Raw genomic sequence first — 22,051 nt, 5'->3', positions numbered from 1 at the left:
CTCCAGCAAGCACTGAAGAAGGGGGCCAGCAGTGAGGGTACTTGGGAGAACCTTCCCCGAGAAGGGACCATGTCATGCAACTGGAGGAATGGGAGGAAAGGTTGCCAGGTGAAGCAGGGTGTGGGAAGAGCATTGGAGAAAGAGGAAAAACCTGGGCAGAAGCCAGAAGAGATGATCTGGAGTCCGTGAGGAAAACAGAACACAGTGTTCAACATGGATATACAGAACATGCCTGTGGGCAGGGCCCACAAAGCCCAGAGGCCTTTTTTTGTCCCCCAGTGGTGTCAGAGTTGGGTCAAAGTTCGTCAACATAGGCAGACCCACATGGCCATGCGCATAGACACAAGATGTGTCAGAACCCTGGTTGGCCTGACTTGAAAGGAAAAAAAATCAAAAACAGATCTTCCAGCCAATGACAAACTGTCTCTTGAGGGGAGGCAATCAAGAGACCAAGAACCAACCAGGGACAAGTTTCTCTGACCAATAGGAGCTCTCTTGCTGTTAGCAGGGGAAATATAAAGAGCTCGAAGCTTGTTCTTTTCTCTCTGGATTAATAAACTCTGATGGTCAGGGATTTTAATCCCCCAAACTTAATTATTAGCATTTTGCTGGGTGGGAGATTGAGCACATGGCCTAATGTATGTTAGGTCAGTCCCACCCCACAAGGTACACTAATTTAAACCCCAGCGTGCTGAGCAAGGATGTGGCCAGACAGGGTTTAAACCAAGTCCAGATAACTATAAAATCTGTGCTTTAAAAAACATAATGAATAGAACTTACTATTTATGCATGTATTTATTTTTCGAGACAGGGTTTCCATGTGGGCCGCCTGGCCTCGAACTTCAGGCACGAGTGATTCTCCCGCTTCAGCTTCCAGAGTAGCAGGGCCTACACAGGCGCGAGGTGCTGTGCCTGGCTTAAGCTATTAAAAACCCTATACGCTTACGACAGTGGTATGAGAACATGGTAGGCAATGGTGGGAATGAAAAACAGAGGAGCCAAGAATAAGGAAATAAAAGTTCACATTCCCGCCACCCAGGGATGGTCACTGAGACACTTGATTCTTGAGCTAACTATGGATGCGTGCATCTCTTCCAAGTATCTTATGCTTCTGTGTACATGTGGAATTCTATATGTCTATATGGGTTTCTGCTAAATACTGTGCATGCAGTTTTATAACCTGTGTAACTGTCAGTCTGTTGCCACGTAGATGAATTTGGACCTCTTTGCCTACCCATATTCAAATAGCTCTTATTACCCACATATTCAAATAGCTCTTATTACCCATCTTTTTAAAATAACTGGCTCAAACCCAGAACCAGTTGAGTATCTATGCTAGATTGGGACTTGAGAAGATCAAGCCACTCTAGCAGGATGCCCCCACCTTCTGGATTTCTCTGACTCATCTTCCTGATATCTTCCAGCAGGTTCCCCTCCCTTCCCCACTCCCTGAAAGCTGGAGGCTTGAAAGGCTCACCTCCAACGCAGGGGCTAGAATGTATTCCTAGAAGTGCCTTCACCTCGGAGACCTGTAACACGCCCTTCATTCTGTTAGTGCTGATGAGACAGACTACTGGGTGTGATGCCAGGCTTTCCCACTGTTCAGCTACCATTTCCTTTTTCATGGTCAAAATGCCTGTGGTGTGTGCTTTGGCAATATGTATGTGTCTAGCTATTTCATGGATTGTTCCCTCATCAGCTGGGGCTGGGTGTTTACACTGGAGGATGCAAGGGTTCTTTCTCTCCTGTAATTACCTACTTTCAAAGTAGGGAGGAGATTGAAAACCACTGCAAACATTGACAGGTTGCCCTTTCCCCTGGCACTTCCTGTGTCTCTAATCTGCCCCCTTCCCCGCATTCCTGACACCAGGGGTCAGTGTGACAGGAGACAGCTAACACTCTGTTTCCAATATGTGAATACAATGTAGCAAAGCATACTAGCTGATAAATGAAGGTCTCTCCAGGGGGGCCCGAGGCCATCTTGGAACGGATGTAGATGAGGCGTTAGGAAGCCTGCCACTGAACTAACCCTGGCCACTCCAAGGTAGTGAATAGGCTTCATCCCTAGGAGCTCACTGAATGACAAGAAGCAAAAGCAGAGGAAATCAAGGCTGTGGGTAGTGGGGCAGAGAGGGCCCAGGGCTTGGAAGGGCAGAGGTGATGAGGTGGGTTTGAGGAGAGAGGGTATACTCTAGACCTTGCTCCCAATATGACCTTGCCTCATCTTCCCCTCTCTGTCCCGAGCAGCTGTACGTGGCCACTGTGCTACAGGAGCCGGAGTTGAACCTGACCCCCGCCTCCTCCCCAGCCCGGCACACCTACGGCACCATGAACAGCCAGCCAGAAGAGGGAGAAGAAGAGAGCAGTCTGAGGGCCTTTGCGAGGGAGCTGGACTCAGCTCGGTTCCAGGAAGGGCTGGAACTGGAGGGCCAGAGCCACTGATTAGGACTTCAGTCAGAGGGCCAGGGGAGAGCCTGGTGGGGGGGAGACAGGAAGCAGCTCCCTTCCATAGACTTTGAGAAGCTCCTGATGGAGACGGCTGCTATCCTGTGGCCAGGTGACAAGCCGGGCCTTCCAACCAGCTGGAAAGGGCGGGATGCTGGGAATGCTGAGGGCTCCGGGATGGGGTGGAGGAAGCGTACGCCGCCATGTTTCTGGGAGTGGTAGCTGAAGCCCAGGACATAAGAGGCTGGATGCCGTGTTTCCTGCTGGAGTCCAGGGGATGCACGTATGCATAAGGGAAGAGGTAGGGAGGAGCCCACTGAAGGCCTTCTAGGGGCTTCAGCGCCCCCACTCCCCGCTGCCCATCAAGGATGGTCACTCCATTGCCGTCTGAGCAGGCAAAGGTACGTGTACTGGGTCTTGTGGATGAGGCCCAGGTGGCCATCTCATCACACAGGTGTCCCTGCAGAGTATCTAGAAACTGTACCTCACCCCCTGAGCAAGGAGCAACCGGGACAACCCTGGGAAGAGACGGGGGCCTTCCCCGCTTCTCTGCCCTGCTATCTGCTTACAAGGGTAGTTACTGCGACAGTGACTCAAGCTCATTAAAGGAGACCTACGTGCATGTGGTGAAGGAAACCATGGCTGATCCTTGCTGGTTGATTTAAGGGTGTGTGTGTGTGTGTGTGTGTGTGTGTGTGTGTGTGTGTGTGTGTGTGTGGTAGAGTTCAGGAAACAGGGTCTTCTTTCCAAAACCGGGTCATGGAAATCAGACATACCTCTCTAAGTCCCAAGGATAAATGAGAAGATTCCCCCAAACCTAGAGGTGGCCACCAAGAACATCCTTTGCCTCATGGATTTGAGTGTTGTGCTCCAGCATGGCCAAGGTTGGTGACAGCTCAACCCCTACCGCCCCTCAGAAGGACCCTTCTTCCTCTCTCAGGCAGCCCTGCCTGACCGGTATACAGGCTAAGATGTCACAGATGTCACCCCAGTCCTGCCAGGGTTGGGTAAAGTAGCAGTGATGGCTACAGCACCTTCTGGTGGGCAAGTTGTTTTCCCGGGTCTGCCTCCAATAGGAGGAGCGAGCCTCCGACTCAGCACTCTGCCTCTTAGGACAGGCCATTGCCAGTACTGCCCTGAAGCCCGAACCGCCTGAACCAAGGGGTCTGCAGTCCTTGAGCCTGTGAAGCTCCTCCCCAGATATCTGGGTCCCTCTTTGCTACCCAGTCTCATTCCACGTCAGTGTCTCCACCCAGGCACATGGCTGCCCCGAACACAGATCACTCGGCCCTGCCTCTGCTCCACCTCTGTCACCCCCAGCCCCGACAGGTCCAAGCCTCACTCCAGGGCAGAAATGGTCGCTCACGGGGCAAGTAGTGTCACACGGCAGGGTTATCTTTGCTGAGAGCTTGAGTCAGCTGGGAGAGGCTACCTCCATTCCTTGTCAAGCTTGGAATAAGTGGGGGAGAGGAGTTACATACAGCCAGGCCCTTTGTACACGCCAGTGCCCCTGGGATTTCACCAACCAGGGAAAGAAACTTTTTCATAGAGTGGTCAGGGCCAGTATCCAGCTCTGCCCAAAGTGTGGGTTTATTGGGCAGACCCCATGGTGTGTATTTGGTATGTAGTGATTTGGAACACAGCCAAAGCCAAAACTGGTGACAGCTCAGGCTGAAACTAAAGGCCTTTTCTCTGGGCTCTGCTTGCCGGCGCCTGCCCCGGATCCCTGCAGCCCTGTCTGCTGCTGCTGGCTCTTCCTCCTACCCCTCCCACTGCAACCCATGGATGCTTCAGGTACAAGGGGTCCTATAGACAACAGGGCATATGGCTGGAGGGTCCCATCCTTTGAATTTGAGTCAAATGCTGCCTGGTTCTGATACAAGTGTTGGGCAACTAGTAGATTCCACTCTGCTCTTCCAGGAACTGTCCACCTGGCTGGACCTTGACTTTGCAAGGTCACCAGAGCCCAGGCTCCTTCATCTTACACATGCAGCCCACTTCCAGGCCCTCCTCAGCACTTGCTGTCCCAGGCCACTGGTCATAACCCCACCCTAGCCTCCACCCTCAGTCCTTCCTGATCCCCTCTGGAGAGAGAGATGCCTCCCAGGAGACCCAGATGACACGGCCCCTAGAGGGGACCCTTGCTGGGCTTGGAGTAGCCAGCCTGCCTGTCCCCAAGCTGCCTCTGGAAGCCAAGTGCCTATCAACAGCATTGCATCCTCTGGGGGCCCTAGAGGGCTGTGGACTAACCGTGGCTACTACCACTAAAGGAATGTGCCAGAATGCTGAACCTTCTTGTTATTATTGTATGATTGTGCCTTGAATAAACAAGTCCTCCTAATCAATGCTGGCCTGCCTGTGCCTCTGCCTCTGGGCCAATAAGGCCTTCTCCACCTGGAAGGAGCCAGCGCTGTTAAGGGATGACCCCAGAGTCACCGGGCTGGGGCACCATACCTCACTGCATGACAAGTTACCTTGTGCCCCTTGCTGCCTCTTCTCCCCAAGGCCCTCCCTGGCCCCAGCCCTAGAGGGGAAGGGATAGGAGGAAGGAAAGGCCTGATAACTGTTGCCAGTTGGTTGCAGAGGCACAAAGCAACTCTGCCTCCTCCCTGTACAGCAAGAGAATGCCACCCCAGAGACCACTGCAGTAACAACCCCGGCTGCATGTTGTTGAGCCTCTACGTGGGCGACTGACCCAAGACAGCAGATAGGCTGATTTCAGGCGAACACCCCCAGGCAGAACCGCAGACAGGGCTCCTGCCTATACCTGGGGTTACAGAAAAGAGGTAGGCCACAGAGACAGAAAGTTTCAGGGAGGGTGGGGGACAGTCAGGTAGGCCTGGGCAGGACAAGAAGTAGCCTAAGAAAAGCTCTTGCACTTGTGGCAAGGGAGAGAAGCTAGTTCCCCGCCAGATGACAAACCTCTGGGCTAGGAGAGCTGAGTTCTGGTCTTCTTCACCCATGTGGCTGACACTAGGCTGTTAATTCATCCCCAGAGGAAGAGGGGGAAGACTTGAGTTCGACATGCGGCATAGAGCAGAATCAGCTGTGGTGGAAGACAGGCTAGGTTGGGGAGAGACAGCCTCCATCCCTGCGGCTCCCTGTGGGCCCAGAGAGTAACCACCGTGGGTTAGGGGTCCACTATTACCACTATTACCACCCTTACAGAGCCATCACCTTAAGCTCTTGATCCGCCCACGAGCATGGGTTCAAAGCCCACTGCAGCGTGAGCCAGGGAATGAGGCTAGGCCCCCTTCTCTTGTCACCTCTCCCCTCCAAACAGGGTTTTCCATGATTTACAAGCTGCTTCAGGAGAGGGGGGGTGTCGAGAAAGGCAGAAGGGGCAGGGTCTTCTCGTTGCTTAGCAGGCTTGCGCTGTTGCAAGAGAGGGGCCTAGAACCCATGGCCTCCTATTGTGCCAGTCATCCCTCAGGGGTCTCCTTGAGGGCAACCAGCCTCCATCTTGCAGACATGGGCCATCCCTTGATTCTAGCACCCTCTCAGGGGCTATTGCTCAGATGGACGCAAAAAGACCAGAAGGAAGGCTGGAGGCAGATGCTCTGTGGCCCAATGTGGCGGCATGCTCGGAACAGGGGGTGGGGAGTGGATCCCCTTGCTTAGCAGGCCAGGAGGACTGGGGGTGGGACTAGGAAGAAGGCAAGAGTGAGGCTTGATGCCCAGAATGCCAGTCACTGGACTGTGTCCACAGGGCAATGTTGCACCCAACCAAGTGCCATCCTGGGCACCACCAGCCTGGGAGGAGCAGAAGACCTGAGGTTCCCTCCAACGCTCCCTGGAGGCCTCTGGTCAGAACAGATAGGAAAAAGCTCTTGGCCACCCTACCACTGCTGTCTCCGGGATGGCAACCTTGGTCTGTCCTGAGGAACAGCCTTGCTGGCCCAGCTGCAGGCTTCTAGGTCACTCAGTGGGAGGCCCTGGGACCTGAGGGAGCCTGGCTTCCAAGAAGACAAGCTCCCAGCTCTGCCCAGCAGAAACAGATTCTGAACATCTGCCAGCCTCTCGGCCTTGACAGCCTGCTCTCCGTCATCACCCAAGCCTCTGTTCCAGTGCCAAGTAGGAGTCTCCTAGATGGCCCACAGTCTCTGGGGTGGTACCTGGTCCCCTCTGTTACAGAAATCTGGTCCCCCCCCCCCCCCGAGCTGAGTCTAGCAGGCACAGGGGAGAACAATTCCCTCCTCAGGCCCCACACACTCTTGCAGACCTCACCCGCATCAGCCCAGGCTAGAACGAGAGACAGGTCCAAATCCTGTCACACAGATCTAATGCGACAATAAATGCGGCTGTTATTTGGTCCCGAGAGCCACATCCCTTCTACTTTGTCAATTTCAGCAACTGTTTAAGGAATAGCCTCTTCTCTCTTCTCTAAACATAGCCCAGAGTGGTTTTCATGACAGCCTGCCCATTCCTAGGCAAGAGAGGGTTCCAAGCACAATAAACAACCCCGTTACATAATGGGATGCCAGGCAGGGCTAAGTGCTGCGAAGAAAGAACAGAACAAGATGAGAGGAGGGAAGACGGGAGGGCAAGTCTGCTCGCTGCGATTCAGGAGGAGCTCCCGGGGATGGGGTGCAGGAAGAGAGGAGGGTCTAGGAGAATCAGTGCCAGGCTCAGAGAGTAGCAAGGAAACCAAAGCAGAGCTAGCAGGGAAAGGGCAAGGCAAGTTCCGATGGTGGGACTCCGCTAGGACTCCGGGCTTTCCTCTGGGGGTGTAGGCAGCTACCAGGGGATTCCCAACAGAGGGTGACATGATTGTCTCATTTTCTTTCTTTCTTTTTTTTTTCAGATTATAAGATACACACATTTTTTTTTAATTGAGTCTGGCTCTATAGCCCAGATGGGTTTCATAAACTCTTCGGTCTTCTGAGCTCTAGGGTGACGTGTGGACCACCATCCCCTGCTATCATAATCATTTTTAAGTATGTAGTTAAGCAACTGTTAAATACTTGTTATAATGTACAATCGTCACCCCCAGTCACCTTTGCAGCTTTCCACCTCTTAAGTGGGGGGGCCTCTGTACCCAACCTCTCAAGTGGGGGGGCCTCTGTACCCATGGAACAGCTCTTCCTCCTTCCCCCTTCCAGCCCCAGTAACCAAGGACACCCTCATACACTGAGGTGAATACCATGGCCAGCGGGGAGCAGAAATTCCAACTGGGACTCTGTGAGATGGGATGTAGTCACTCAGTTAGGATGGGGCAGAGAATGAAGACAAAAGTGGAGTAGCATGCTGTCACAGGGGCCAAAGAGTCTTGTGTGGAGAGAGGTGGGTCAGGGAGCAATCCAGAAGCCAGGATAACGCTAAGATCTTAGCCAGAACAACTCGGTGATAGTAATACAGGAGGCAGAGAAGTCTGGGAAGGGGATGCCTGGGACATGGTGCATCTGGTCATGCTACATTTGAGATATGACTGACTGATATAGAAGTTAGGCTGGGGACCTTTAAATCTTAGGGTCATTTAGGATGATGTTTAAGGCACTGGCCAAGACTGCGAAGAGAGAAAGCAAGGTCGAGGAGGAAGCCCAGAGAAGAGTCTGCAAGGCCGTGGGAGGGGCTGTGATGAGGACCTGAAGAAAAAGAGGGGCTCAGTGAGGAGGGAGGAAGACAAAGGGCTCACCACTCATGACAGAACTATGACAGAGAACCATGAAACATCGGCCAAGTGGAGGATGCTGGTCATACCATCAACAGATGACCTGGTTTCTCCCATGAGACAATGGAAAAGAAAGAGAGGGAGGAGCCGGTACAGATGGAAAGACTTGAAAGACTTAACCAAATGCAAAGCATGGACCAGATGCAGACAGACGATTCTGAGACACTAGGGGAGCTGGAATCCAAACAGGGATGCTCTAGCGCCACCCCCTGCTAGCTTAGTCGTTTCTCTAGCAAAGAGAAAGCAAGGAAGGGCCAGCCTTGAGGTGGTGCTAGATGGGAGTCCATGCGGCCTCGGGACTCCCTGGATTTTTGCAGCTGGTAGTGTCTTTTCATAATAAGTTTAAACATTAAGGACTGATCAACTCTAAGTGCTGCTGAGCAGAACAGCCAGAGAAAGGCTAAGAATGACCCCTGAGCTGGACAAGACGGAAGGTGGCTTTAATCAGAGCAGAGAGGCGGGACAAAATCTGGCTGTGGTTAAGTTTCCATTCGCTTATAAAGTTTGGAAATGACCACAGTAGCCAGAAGGCTACTCTTTTGAAGAATTTTGCTAACCAAGAAATGGAAAGGAGTGGGAATGAGAGAGGGAGGAGGAGGGGCATTCTTTCACAGACACAGACATGGAAGCGTAGTGTATTTGAGGTCAAGCACCTATGTGTGCTGGCTCAAGACGTGCGTCAGAGGAGTGTTGTTTTCTCCTCAGCTTAGTGGTCACGCCTGAATCTACTGATATTTTAACTACTCTCTGTGCCCCATGGCCCCACATGAACACACCACCACTCAGACCAAGGCCTGGCGAAGGTCACCAAATGTAGGTTTTAACTAACTCTCTAATGTTCTAGTTACCAATAAAGATTCAGGAGTCAGCTGTTGGGGTGAAAACCTGCTAGGTCAGAGAAGCCGAGAAGCAACCAACTGGAGACCCAGTAGGAGAAGCATCTCTCCACGTGTCCTGAAACAAAAAGACCATGAATCTCTTAAGTCTCTTCCTACACCGTCCTGTGCCTCTATCCCTATCCCTATTCCTGGCTCCTCCATCCTCTCTGTGGCTAATTCCTGTCAGCTGGTCACCGGCTCCACGCCCTGATCCAAGGTTAATTTTATTAACACTGTCTCGGAGTTTCACAGTCCGATCAGATATCCTGCAATAGAGAAGACTGTTTGACTCTGCTAAGCCAGTTCGTCCTGGTCACCCGAGTGGGCATCATTAGACCGGCATAGATAACCGAGTCCTAACTGTCATTAGGTCACACGGGGAGGACAGGTTGGGAGGGGACAAGATCCTGGACCACTGCAGTCCGCTGGCCTGGGGGAAAATGCTTTCTGTGCAACAGTGGGGACAGGATTTCCAGCAGGATACCTAGATCAATGTCTGCAGCCCCCCTGCAGCTCCCCAAGCCCTGCCACTGGAGCTGAGCAGAGAAGACTGCCCAGCTGACAGCAGGCACACCCAGCTGGCACCAGCTGCTCCCTGTCTGTACTGAGAAGGAGGAGCCCCAGAACAGGACAGTTGCCCTAAGACATTCTCTGTGCCCAGGTCAGCTGCAGTCCTGGAGCCTCTGGGAGAACCAAGCCACCTGCTCATGCAATGCTTACTTTTCATGCTGTGCTCTTCCATTAGGTTCCGAAGTGTCCCCGACCCCAGGCCCGTGGGCTCGTTCCCTTGAGGAATAAGCACGCTGTGTGTCATATGTGACTTATTTATCTTTGTGTTACTTGGGAAAAGTGCTTGACAGAAACAACATAGGAGGAAATATCATTCCGTCTCGTGGTTTCAGAGGATCTCAGGCCATCACAGCAGGAGGACATGGCAGAGTTCCTGGTGGACCAGGAAGGGTGGGACCAGAACCAGGGACCCACTTTCGAGGCACCCTTAGTGCCTACTTTGACCAACCAGATCCCACCTTCTAAAGGTCCCACAGTCTTCAAAATTGTTGTCACAAGCTAGGCAGCAAGCATTCAAAACTGTCCCACTCAAATACAAACCACTCCCTCCCCAAGCACAAATACTAGAGAAGGTTATATCACTTCCAAACTGAGCTCTAAATGGGCAATGCTGGGGGTGGGACGCCTCCACTAAGCGGCAACTGAGAGACAGGGTCTTTTCACTCGCGTGCTCAGCACAGGGTCTTCAAGGCCACTGTGAACTCTACTTTAAACCGGTGAATGACTGAGCATGGGGACACCTGGAGATGGGCGTAGCACGTGTGGAAGTGTCCCCAGTATCCACACAGGCTACTGTTAGAACTGTCCCCTGTCCCATCTGTTTCAGGGAAGCTGGTTCAAGTGTGTGCCCAGAGAAGAGAACTGGATTTGGTGGCCTCATAGCCAATCTAAACCCAAGAACCACGACAGCTCCACCACCACCACTGCCTCTGGCCTTCTCTTCCCAGACCTCTTCCTATTCCACCTGCTCAGGCCTTGGTCCTGCCGACCCCAGCACCCCAATCCTGATCTGAGCCCCAGGACTCTGTAGCCCCATCTGGCACAAGTCAAGGCCCACAGAAAGACCAGGCATGGGGGGTCAGCACACAGAACATGTTTATTTCTTGTGAGCTTACAGAACCGTGACATAGAGCAAGAAAGTGTGGATGACTGGGGACAGGAACAAAGGCCTTTCCCACTGTATTCTCCCCTGCTTCCCTGCCCAGGCACACATTCCCCTCAAGGGTTAAACACAGAGTTAGGCGCCCACAGCTGGAGGAAGCAGAGAGAGCAGAAGAGGGTGGGGAGACAAGATTCAGCCCTGCTGGACTAGCGTGGCAGGAAGAGTCCTGCAGCTCAGGGCCATGTGGGATGAGGTCACTCCTCCTTGCCCGACTAGCCTCTCAGTTCTGTCTGGCCAGCTTGGTCCCCGCCCCCAGAAGGAACACTGGGGTGCTTCTACCAGAAACGCTGAACCAAGGGCACAGGAAGTTTTATATGGGACATCTGAGCAGCTGAGACCTGGGGCCACTGCCACGGAAGAACACCATCTTCCCTGCTCCTCTTGCCTGAGATCCCCAGCCACACTGAAGCTGGTCCTTCTCTTCATTTTTGGAAAGTAAACAGCCTGGACAGCCTGGCAGGAAAGCATCGGAGAGACTGAGCAGACGGGTAGAAGGTTCTAGAAGCCTAGTCACTTTACCGTCACCGTGGCTGAGGCTTCTCTGAGAAGAACTCCCATGCCACTTTACTACCCAAACTGTTTTTGTCTCATGGGGAGAGCTAACCAGGCATGCAGGGGTGCACCTATGGGGAGGAGGGGAGCCTGAAGGCCCCTCTGGAGGGAAAACCCCACCTCTCTGCAGTTGACCAGGAACTGAGACAGAGTCCTCTCCCATCACCTCTCTAGGATGGCCAAGGGGACAGAGGCCAAGGTGCAGGGAAGCCCTGGGGGAGGGGCTGAGGCTACTATCGACAGATCAACAGACAGACAAGAAGGTGAGGACGCTGGCTCTTCTCTCACTCCCTGTCCAAGCCTCGGCTCATGGCTTGCACCACAGCTCCGTAGAGGTGGCTCCAGGCAGCCTTTGTGGCCGGTGTGAAGTCAGGACCCAGGCACTTCTCCAGCATGTAGAGCAAGGACTCACCCACTGTCTGCGGAAGCAAGCCATACTTAGTCACGGGAAAGCGGGAAAGCGTCGCTCCATTTACAGGGGAGAAAGCTGAAGCCCTGGGCCAGAAAGGGTACACAGGCTTTTCTTCTCTTCCACACAGGGCTCACACTTCCCAAGCAGGTCCCGAGTGTAACCTTGAGCATCACCCTGTGCCCACCTTTCCCTCGAGATGTGAGGATGTTTGGCGGATACAGCATTCCTCTCACTCCTGTCTTTGCAACCACCCCATGAGAGGGGCCTGGAAACCGCTCAGACTCAACTATGCCAGCACCTGCAGATCATAGTTTCCCCACCTGCAAGGCGGCCGTGAGATTAAAAAGCCTTTATTACGCAGTCAGGTAGGCGAGAGTTCACATTCTGACCAGCACTCATGGCCTGGATGGCCCGGCGCAGTTTCCCCATCCCTGAGAGTCTCAGCTGTTTCACGAATAAAACGGAGAACAAAACCCCAGGTTCTGCGAAAGCTCTCTCATCACGGCAGCTGCGCACAGTGTGCCTTATCCAGCAACAAAATGAGGTTTATTTATCCCACATGGATTTCTGAATCTCTCCTAAGGATCAGGCACTGTGAAAATGCCCAGATGGAAAGGCAATTAAGATCACCCCTTGTGACTGGCTCTGGCTAGTGGGACGTTGGTGGCAGTGGTGCCAGCAGAGGTTTTATAAGCGCTTGCCCACTGAGGCTTGGTTTCCTGGTAGCGGTCCTCCTTGGCTGAGATTTAGCTAGCATGAGGGAGGTTTAAAAGCTCACAGGTTCCCTTAGACATCCTAGCCCCAGTGAAGCTGGACCCAGCACAGAGGGGACTCCAACCAGACTCCAGAGGACGAATTAAGTCTAGCCACAGGACTCAGAAACTGCTTTAAGGGAGGACTCTGGAGGTGGTGTGATACCTATAGGAAGATGATCTAATCAACCGATGCCAAGGGCCTCCAGGCCTTCTTAAAGAAGCCGAATTAAAGAGAACTCAGGCTCTGAGGGGTTGGGTCGGTGTCAGTCACATAGCGGGCAAGTCACTAAAGCAAGCCTCTATTTCTGGTCATCTGAGGAAGTGGCGATGTGGAGGAGGAGCAGTGGATTTTGGTGGGGGGTGGCTGGGAGAGAGGGGCCTCCCAGCTCTGGCCTGCAGCTCTGGAGCAAGAAAGTACCCCACTACCCACCGAGAAGGAGCCGAGCCTCACTCCCACAGCCCGGTGCTTCTTGCCCAAGCCGGCCAGGTACTCCTCCAGAGAAGACAGGTCCTCCACATTGGTCACTGCAGCATCAATCACCAGCATCACCTGTGAGGGATACAGAGGGCCCAACACAATCCTACCGCCTTCCCACCACAGCCTAGAGCCCAGACTTCTCAACCAAGGAGGCTTTTCGAATGCTGTTGCCCAGGAGCCGAGGTGACAGGCGGCCAAAGTCTGCAGACAGCAAGTACTCGGTATGCGGCAGCTCGATGACCAAAATTCTGTTTTGAGGATTTCAAAACCCGCAACTACGTGCAGAACACAATACTGCCTGCCTAGGACAGGGCGAACTGAGGTGCAGTGGTGATTATGAGCCCAGCCTAGTTTTCATAGGCAGGTGGCTCCAATTGATCAAGATCCAGTGATACCATCCATGGGAGCCAGAGGACAAGACTTAGAGCAACGTACCAGGCTGGGGCCAGTTGGCTTGAGGACAGAATGGGGGAGGAGGCTGGGTCCAATCCAGAGAGACAGGAATGGGTGTGTGTGTGTGTGTGTGTGTGTGTGTGTGTGTGTGTGTGTGTGTGTGTGTTAAGGCTGTTTTTCCACATCCCAATTCCCTTCTTCCCTACCAAGACAATGTTCTACAGATCTGAGACCTCGTGGCTCCGCACCCCTCACCTTCCTAATGTGGTCCAGGAATTCTGGGGAAGAGAGACAGTCCTCGGGGCTGGAGAACTGGTGGCCGTTGTACTGGAAGAGAGGCAGCAGGTCCGGTTCCAGGGTGAAGAGCCTGTGGGTTGGGGGCAGTGTCATGGGCAGCGAGCAGCAATGGAGCATACTCTGGCAGCTCAGAAGGAGGACGCAGTGCATTCCTAACGAGGCACTCCAGCTTAGTCAGCATCCCCGCATCCCTCTTCTGGGCACCCTCCAGAGGACACTGTGTCCCCAGCCCCTCACATTACCTGGCCGACCACAGCTCCTCCCTAGACAACTGAGGGGCTGAGTTTGGGACAAGCAGAAATCTCAAACCAAAATTCTAGGAGGAAATTTCCCTTTTGGATCAAAACTTCCCAGTGTCCTCAGATATGAGGAGGCTTAGCTGCGAGATGACATGAAGGACACAGCCTTGTACACTGAGCGCTACGCATTATTAGCTAACTGGAGTTGTGTATCTCCCATTCTTTTAAGTAGTGGGTTCAGAGGCAGAAACAAGTTCAGAGAGGCTAAGCAAGCTGCCTAAGTCACACAGTAAAGCCATAGTGGGTACCAGAGTAGCGGGATGAGGGGATGGGGAGTTGGGGGAGGGGTGAGGAGAGTTTGAAAAAATACAGTTAGCACAGCCTCACTGGGGAGAGCTTGCATTTTTATGTCACTGTGTGTGTGTGTGTGTGTGTAACTGAATTTACTCCCTTTTCATCTGCGAGAGGTTTTGCAAAAGTCTTGTTCCGAGGTTTTGGACGGGCCTAGGGATCTGCGATGAGAGAGGGAGTGTGGCCCTGTGCTGTTGGCAGAGCCCGAGGTGACGCCGAAAACCAAACATCCTCCTGTGGAGGCCCACCCACCCTCTCCCTCTCTTCCAGGTGGTGAGAGTGGATGCCTGTCACCCGTCTTCTGGAGCTTCTCTGGTTCCAAGCCTGTGTTTTCCTCAGAAGGGTTCATCTTGCTGGTGACTGGGCATGAGCTCGCCTGGGCCAGAACAACGTGGCCTCCTTCCACTCGAGGAGGGGTGGATGGGCGTGGGAGTCTGTCCCACCTATCTAGGTGCCTGCACACCCCAGCTGACCTTCGGGTCACTCATCTCCTCCTGCTGGCCCAGCTGCTGTGAGCGACCCTGCAGTCACTACCCACTGGGATATCACAGGGTAGAGCAGGGGGCACTGCATCCACCTGCCCGGTCGGTGGGTGCCGGTAAGGGACCCCACCAGTCCCCAATCAGTTCAGGTGGGAGCCGTTAACTGGGAAGAACAGATGGGACGGCACCACCTGTCGCCACGCACACACCCCTCTCTCCGGAGCACCACTGCAAAGCAGAGGAGCGCGCGGGGGGGGGGGGGGCGTTTCTGCTCCTCTCGTGACAAGTCCACTGCTGCCAGTCACCCCTCCACTCGCACCCTGGGGCCCGACAGCGCTCACCTGGAGAACAGGACAGTGCCATGTTCCAAAGGACTGTGGCTCACCGCCCGCCAGCTCTGCCTGATCAGCTCCAGCTCTGGGCGCTCCATGCTTTCCCCGAGAGAGGAGAGAAGCGGGACGCAGGAATGGGACCCTCAGGGCTTGGGCGCAGTCACCGCACGTGCAGCGCCATCTCCGGAGCGACGCGGGGGGAGCGGGGGAAGAGGGAAGGGGGGTCTCCAGGCCCAGTGCCTTAATCCGGCGGGGCTCAGCAACCGCTTCGCTGGTCCAGCCGAGAGGATGCGCACCCGCTGGCGCTTCCGGGGGGGACCCTGCTGGAGCAGTTGCGCCCTGTGCCCCGAAGCTCCCAGAGAACCGCCCTTTAAAGCTATGGTGGTTCCCACCCCCTCTGGCTTAGAGAGACTTGTGCACTCCCTCCGTACCCGCCTTAGGCAGGGACGACCCGAGGCCTGGGAAATGTCCAGGCTTCAGAGCCTAACAGAAATTGCTGAACCTCAGGGCTTGTTTCACTCTTGAAAACTAGCAGAGCTACTACTTATCTGGGCTGGCCTAGAGGCACGTGCACGTAATCTGAGCACTGTGCACGTAATCTGAGCACTGAGAGGCCGGAGGAGCAGGAAGATGAGAGGGTGAAGTCAGAGAGGGTGAAGTCAGCCTGGGCTTCAGAGATTGATTGCCTCACACCCATCCGCTAATAATCACTTCCTATTTCTGAGGAAGAGCCCAGGAGCACAGCGTTCAAAGTGAGTTCTAGTTCCCCACAGGAAAACTCTTGGACTTGCCATCCCCGGGGCCCGTGCTTTCTGCTCACAATCCCTGAGTCCAGCTAACAGGACCCAATTTGATGAAATTGGTCTGTCTGTCTGTCCTCTGCTCAAGCCCTGGGTCTGAGTGGGGCATTTGCAAGGAAAAGAGCCCAAGCTACAGCTATCTGTAGGCTAAGTAACTAAGTAAGCTAACTGTAGGCTTCAGTCTCAGGCCTGCTGGGTCAGGACAGAAATAACTAGAAATGCACAGAGTTAAAGCCACGCTCTGTCATCCTGTGACCTACTGAAAATCAGGACAAAAAACAACAGTGAAAAAACAATGAACAAACCCCCCAAACCCTCCAAAACAAAAACAACAAAGAAATCAGGGGCTTGGGAAATGGTTCAGTGGGCATACTTGCTCTTCGAGTGTGAAACCCTGAGTTCACACCCCAGCACTCAGATTAAAAAAACAAACAACAAAAACAACTGGGAGTGACAGCACGTGCCTATTATCCTATTATCCCAGCACTGGGGAGACAGAGGTAGGTGGGTCTCTGTGAGTTGGAGGCCAGCTTGGAGTTGTAGAGCATCCAGGGCTATGTAGGGGGACACTGTCTCAAAAGGGGAGAAAACCAGACACATAACACACACGCAGAGCCGGGGCCTAGTGACTGTAACACTGGCACCGAGAAGGTGGAAGACTAGGGTTTCTGCGGCTAGCTAGCCAGTTCAGTGAGTTCCAGGTTCACTGAGAGCCTGTCTTAAACTATTAGTCGGAGTTCCTGAGGAAGACACATAAATGAATACGATTTTCTAAAAGGGGCTCAGGTAAGTCCTGTGCTTGTCACTCAGGGTCTGCAGCTGGCCACCGGTCAGTTAGTACTGTTCTTTCAAGCATGGAAGTTCTTTGGCCCCAGCCCAGTTCCACTGGCTCAGGCATTGGACAGCACACCCCCTTATCTTCCATTGTCGCCTCTGCATCCTCATGTTCTGTAAGGGTTTGAGTGGGAAGGTCTCTAGAGTCTTGTTGCATGGACTCAAACCAGTGTCCTTGGTCTTCAGTTATGAACAGACTGAAGCCCTTCTAGAACCTCTTCTGGTGGCCCGTCTATCCTGCCCCACCCAAGCTCCTAAGATTAACGTTTAGGGACACCTATCCCACTTTTCTCCATCTCTGTTTATCTCTGGGCCCCTGGACTGGAGCAGGAGAGCAAGGCTTTAGGGCAGCCTGGCAAACAGCCCATGTCCCAAAGAGTTCAGGAGACCCCAAGCAACCCACCTGGCCGGTCTGCACCCTCCACTCCACTCAACCTCTATCTACTTCCTGGAAGTCCTCACTCAGAGCCCTTGCTGCTTTTTCTCTTAACTGCCTCTGAGAGCTGAAGAGTTGATGGGAGTAATGGACTTATGCCCTACGTGGAGCGACCAGCACCCAAGCCCACAGTTCCTCTTGTCTTCCCGGAGCCAGAGTGACAGAAGGACTAAGTGGGCTCTAATCTCTGCTCCCCTTGGAGAGGCCCCAGGATCCGGTATAGTCTAAGCAGTCAGGGTGAGGTATCCCCACCACAGATGGTCTGAACTCTACTTTAAGGGGCTGGAGAGATTTCTCCTCCCTGTCACAATCTAGGAGAGTTCAAGTGTTTTCTAGTCAGGGCTGTCAATGTGTCATTAATGTCCTTAAAGGACTAGCAGACTGGGCATGTGTCCAGACACTGTGCCCATTAGCTGTAACCTCCCAACAGCCCTGTGACCCTGTGAAGGAGATGCTCTTTATTATACCCTTACCTCACAGTAAGGAAATAGGAGGCAAGGAAGTTAGCATGCCCATAATTCAGACTGAGCCGAGGTTACTGGGTCTGAGTCAGTGCAGGGCTAGATCATAAAGCTGACTATGCACCTCTTCCCAACTTCTTGCTCACTGACATCAAGTTGGTACCTTGAAATGGCCACACGGGCAGCATTTGCACCACGGAAAATGGCAAATACTATAAGCTAGGGTTTAGTTTTGCCCCCACAGGAAACCTGCTATAAAATATTTACCTCCACTGGGGGAACCCAGAAAGCCTGGATCTTAGTACATTATGCAGAATGTGCAAATTATCAGACTCAACTACAATACCCACAAGCTGTGCCTAGCCTCATTTCAGTGTCCAGGGCTACGGGGGTACTCTAGGCATGTCCTTCCAGTCCAGAACCAGGCTACGGCTTTAAAGACCCCCTTTTGCACCAAGTCCTGCCTCATATTTTCTAAATATGGATCTTTAGATGAGTAATACAATCTCTCATGGGTACAACGGCAACAAGGACGGTGGCTTCCCTGGGCCTTCAGGAGGACTAAATGTCACATGTATTAAAATGGTGTTAACTGGTTGGTGGGGTGGCACATGTATTTAATCCCAGTACTCGGGAGGCTGAGGTAGGCCAAGCTCTAAATTTGAGGTCAGTCTGGTCTACAGAGCAAGTTCCAGGACAACTAGGGCTACACCGAGAAACCCTGTCTCAAAAAACAAAAAGCCCCAAACCAGATGTTTCCTAAGCTATTGTCACTCAGACAAATTGGTTCCTTTCTGATTTGCCTATCCCTGGCATCTTCCAGATGCTACCTCCAGAGTGATGGGAATGACCTATCTTCCTCCCCAGCCTGCCTCCTGCCTTATGGTCCTTAGGGGTTAGGTAATCCAGAAGACTCCCAGTTTCATAGAGGCACTAATCCCTTCAACTCTGACCTTATAAGTCCAATAATGTCAGCTGTCACCTTCTGTATATTCTAGGGGAGTGGAGGAAACCCTGAATGAATGCAGAAGGTGCAGATGAAGTCCTGAGTGAATGTGTATTATCGAAAAGGACCTCAGTGCCTCAGACCCAAGGGGATTGGCAGTCTTCCTCTGGTGCCTGTGGGAATGTTGACAGAGCACACAGAAGGCGTGGCCCCCAGCTACTTCCTTCAGGACGCAGAGACTGCCCCTTACCGAGCCCTGACTGAGAGTAGCTAACTCTTCCCATGTTGTGAGCAATAAACACACTGGTGCATCTCCATCATAACTCACATGCCCCAGCTTTTCTGTATGTGCATCTGTTATTTCTTCATTTCTGCAACATCCCAGTCAGGTTTTCGGTATCGTGCCCTGCAGGGCAGCGTGGATCCTTTAGAGCTGGCACTCTCAACACAAGGCCATGTTAGGATGGGGCCCTCCGTTGACTGGAATAGGAATTTGCTATCACACTGGGCCACACAGATAGCTATCTCAGAATTAGGGGGAAAATGGTTCCCTTATTTCTTTCTATCCTGTCTGGAGAAGCTAAACAAGAAAAAGTAGGCTCAGCTTCTTATTGGCTTTAGCTTAAGGAATGGAAACAAGAGCCACTGTCTCCCAAGTAAGCAAGTACTCAGGAAGGCCCACATTTCCCTGGCTTTAAGCCAGAGCCTCAGCTGGAATGAGAATGGCCCCAGCCATGAGATACCATGTGGGACTTGCCATCTAAACATCTTCTCAAGGACAAGTCACATCCAATTAAGCACAAGAACAAAGTAGTGTTGAAAACAAGAGCTATTTATTACAAAAGTAATGGTCTCTGATTATCTCTAGAAACTTAAAAAAAGAAAAGAAAAAAGGTGTGGTGGGTTAAGACATTGGCTGGGTTAAGCTGCTTGGCACATCTTCCTTCTTGCCAGCGGTCTGAGATGTACCACATCTCTGTCAGTTCTTGAGGAGTGCAACCAACATGTAAAGCAGCACCCTGGAGCCTACTGCCCCTCCATCTTCCAAATAGAACCCAAGTATTTAGTGATGTCACCAAGTGGCCTTTTTCCACAGGAATGTATGCCAGTTTGGGTATGGAAGAAGAGGGAGTAGGTGGGGAGCACTCTTCTTCCCATACTTGAACCAAAAGACCCCTTCTGTCCTCAATGTGACATTAGGGGGAGGGGTATGTTGGAGCCCACTGTGCTCTCCTACCTACTCTGGCTCTTGAAGGCTCCCCCTGGTTACTTCAGGGTTCCTTCCCTCTAACAAGTACTTCCAGAAATAGAGCACAAGAAAAATCAGCCACCTGTTAGATGCCCCATGGGCCACCTTAAGAGCCAAGCACAGATTCCAGCATCCCTCTCAGGAGAATCTACCCAGACGGTACCCCACTGGGCTCAAAAGCAACCAGCCCAGCCTGGAACTATAGGCAAAAGTCAGGGAGGGCAATGGGAGCAGAGTTCCCCAGTCCCTGCAAGAAATGCAATTAAACAGACAGTTCAGATTCCACACACAAGCTGCACTTCCTGCTGGGAGGAGAAGGGAAGTCAAAAGGGCTGCAGTCATGGGAGAGGATGGGCAGTGGGCCTCAGATCTAATTAGCTACCTTGCCTTGCTCTTGACCGGGCTGCATTTCCTCTATTAACATTAATGATGCTCCAGCTGAATGTCCAAGCGGGGCCCAGAAGCTTTCCTCTCCACCACTCTGTAGGTAGCACAGCCTGTCCCTGAGACCAATTTCCAGTCTCCATGGCAACCACCTCCTGAAGATGCTTTAAGAGCTCTGACCCTGTCAGAGTTGTTGAGAGCTATAGTGGGTGGAAGATGGAGTACGGCAAATTCATCATTAAACCTTGAAATATCAAAATCTTCTGGGATCAAATCATTATTTTGTTCTGAACTGAAAGGAAGAAGGAAGACTAAAGGGCTGGTCTTGGATAGCTTTAGTTCTTACAAAATTTTCTTACTCCCTTTGGGCAAGGAAATGGAAAAACTTAAAGTGGTGGACAGCAGAAGCTGTCATGCGTTTCCAGGAGTTCTGGGCCTTTGAGGAAAAGACTTGGTAAAGCAGTGTCAGAAAGGAAGGAAATGACAAGGAAGCAAAATAAGGTATTGTCAGGGAGGGCTAGAAGTGTGAAAACAGGAACGCCATGCCGGAACAAAACTTCAGCCCAGAGAGGCTATGTGATCCCTATCCCTGCATCTCATATGCTCAGCCCCACACATCCCGGCTCTGACTCAACAGCTGGCTCAGAGAAAAAGGGATGGAGGGATGGCCAGTGAGAAACAGACACTGGGCACATGGCAGCCAAGATGTGGGTTCCACCCACCCAGTTCAGAGAACAGGGAATCAAAAATCTAAGGACGGTCAACCACAGACTGGCAACTTCTCTGCCAGCTTGTGCCCTAGAACCCAGTGCTCTGTGCACACTAAAGGCAGCACTGTATCCACACAAGACACTGGGGGCAGCAGCAGAGGGCCAGCCCGCAGTGTGGGTAGAAGGGTAGGAGTTTTGATGGTCCCACCTGCTGTGCCTTGTAACACCATGAGGGTGGGACAGCACTCTGCCCTGCTGGAGATCAAAGAATTTCTTATGGACCTTATAAACCTGAGTGAAACCAAATCCAATGTGAAAAGATACCAGAGAATATCCTGTTAACCTTGGACCATTTTTTGGAATTTATGACACTTGACTCCAGTTAGGTGGTCTACATGCCAAGGAGATTGGACACAGTTCCCTCCCACACTCACACCTGCTTTCTTTGTGTTGACAGGAGAGGGAACTGGCACCAAGTGGTGCTGTAGGTGCTGCAGACAGGGGCGTGGTTCCTTTTAGTGTTGAGTTAAATCCAGGTCTGTTTCCCAGAGTTTGGTCTTGGGGGTAGCAGAGTGCTTTAGGCTCCACAGGCAGCTCCCCTGAAGTTGGAAGGGTCCAGGATCTGGCTTCAAAGTTGGGTGTCTCTGGACAATACCTGGATTCAGGTTGGGGTCCTGGCAGTGGCCTCAAAATTCCCATGATTCCAGCCACCTTAGTCCTGCCATTGGACTCTCGGGTTCCTGGGCTAGGGGACCAACCATCCCATAAGCCAGAGGGTGGAAGAGGTAGAAGCTACGAGAATGAGAGAAACTGGTCAGCATCCCAGAACTTCACCAACTGCAACTTCCCCTGCTGGAGCCCATCCCACAAAATAACCTAGTCTGTTCATCTATCCGTCCGTCCGTCTGTCCATTCCTCCATTCATCTATGCCCATCCAAGTCCACTGTGATAACATTGGCTGAGTGACCAGGAGGGAAAAGGCTTTCCCCAACAAGCCTAACAGAGGTAACCTTTTAGGGGTCTGGCCATGGGAATGTGTAGCTCAGAGTGCTTGCCAATATGTAAATTTAACCTTTTCAGCAGACACAAGCTCATGGGTCACAGGCCTCATTACAATGGCCAAAGACTCTTGACAGGGGCTCTGAGACTTTCCAGAAGGCAGAGAAAGAAGGACTTTACAAAGAACAATTTTGAGTCAAGCCCTATACCCCCA

At 52.5% G+C, this 22,051-nt stretch overlaps 3 protein-coding genes across 4 annotated transcripts in view; 1 reads left to right on the top strand and 2 right to left on the bottom strand.

The window, feature by feature from the left end:
• The window catches only part of Tmem63c (transmembrane protein 63C), a 58,920-nt gene extending 55,525 nt beyond the window's left edge, over positions 1 to 3,395 (top strand). Inside the window, exon 23 of the mRNA XM_050152505.1 lies at positions 2,248 to 3,395. Coding sequence (XP_050008462.1) covers positions 2,248 to 2,442 — 195 coding nt within the window. The 3' untranslated portion in view covers positions 2,443 to 3,395. The remainder of the gene's footprint in view (positions 1 to 2,247) is intronic.
• A 4,929-nt stretch (positions 3,396 to 8,324) lies between these two features.
• Positions 8,325 to 19,173, bottom strand: Ngb (neuroglobin). 2 transcript variants are annotated; one of them, XM_050152504.1, is made up of 4 exons: positions 15,027 to 19,173; positions 13,572 to 13,683; positions 12,876 to 12,995; positions 8,325 to 9,070 (listed from the first exon to the last, which is right to left on the bottom strand). In XM_050152504.1, the coding sequence occupies exons 1-4, from the start codon at positions 15,113 to 15,115 to the stop codon at positions 9,005 to 9,007; spliced, it is 387 nt and encodes a 128-aa protein (XP_050008461.1). In that variant the 5' UTR covers positions 15,116 to 19,173; the 3' UTR covers positions 8,325 to 9,004. The 2 variants fall into 2 exon arrangements, with proteins under 2 accessions (XP_050008461.1, XP_050008460.1); XM_050152503.1 differs by lacking the exon at positions 8,325 to 9,070 and adding an exon at positions 10,623 to 11,697.
• Positions 19,174 to 19,310: 137 nt separating this feature from the next.
• The window catches only part of Pomt2 (protein O-mannosyltransferase 2), a 46,094-nt gene continuing 43,353 nt past the window's right edge, over positions 19,311 to 22,051 (bottom strand). Inside the window, exon 21 of the mRNA XM_050152493.1 lies at positions 19,311 to 21,629. Coding sequence (XP_050008450.1) covers positions 21,524 to 21,629 — 106 coding nt within the window. The 3' untranslated portion in view covers positions 19,311 to 21,523. The remainder of the gene's footprint in view (positions 21,630 to 22,051) is intronic.

The sequence above is a fragment of the Alexandromys fortis genome, unplaced genomic scaffold, assembly GCF_014885135.2.
Source record: "Alexandromys fortis isolate MF-2015 unplaced genomic scaffold, M_Fortis_MF-2015_v1.1 scaffold_47, whole genome shotgun sequence".
Taxonomy (NCBI): Eukaryota; Metazoa; Chordata; class Mammalia; order Rodentia; family Cricetidae; genus Alexandromys; species Alexandromys fortis.
The sequence above is the reverse complement of the archived record's forward strand: the minus strand, read 5'-3'. Positions and strand labels throughout refer to the sequence as shown.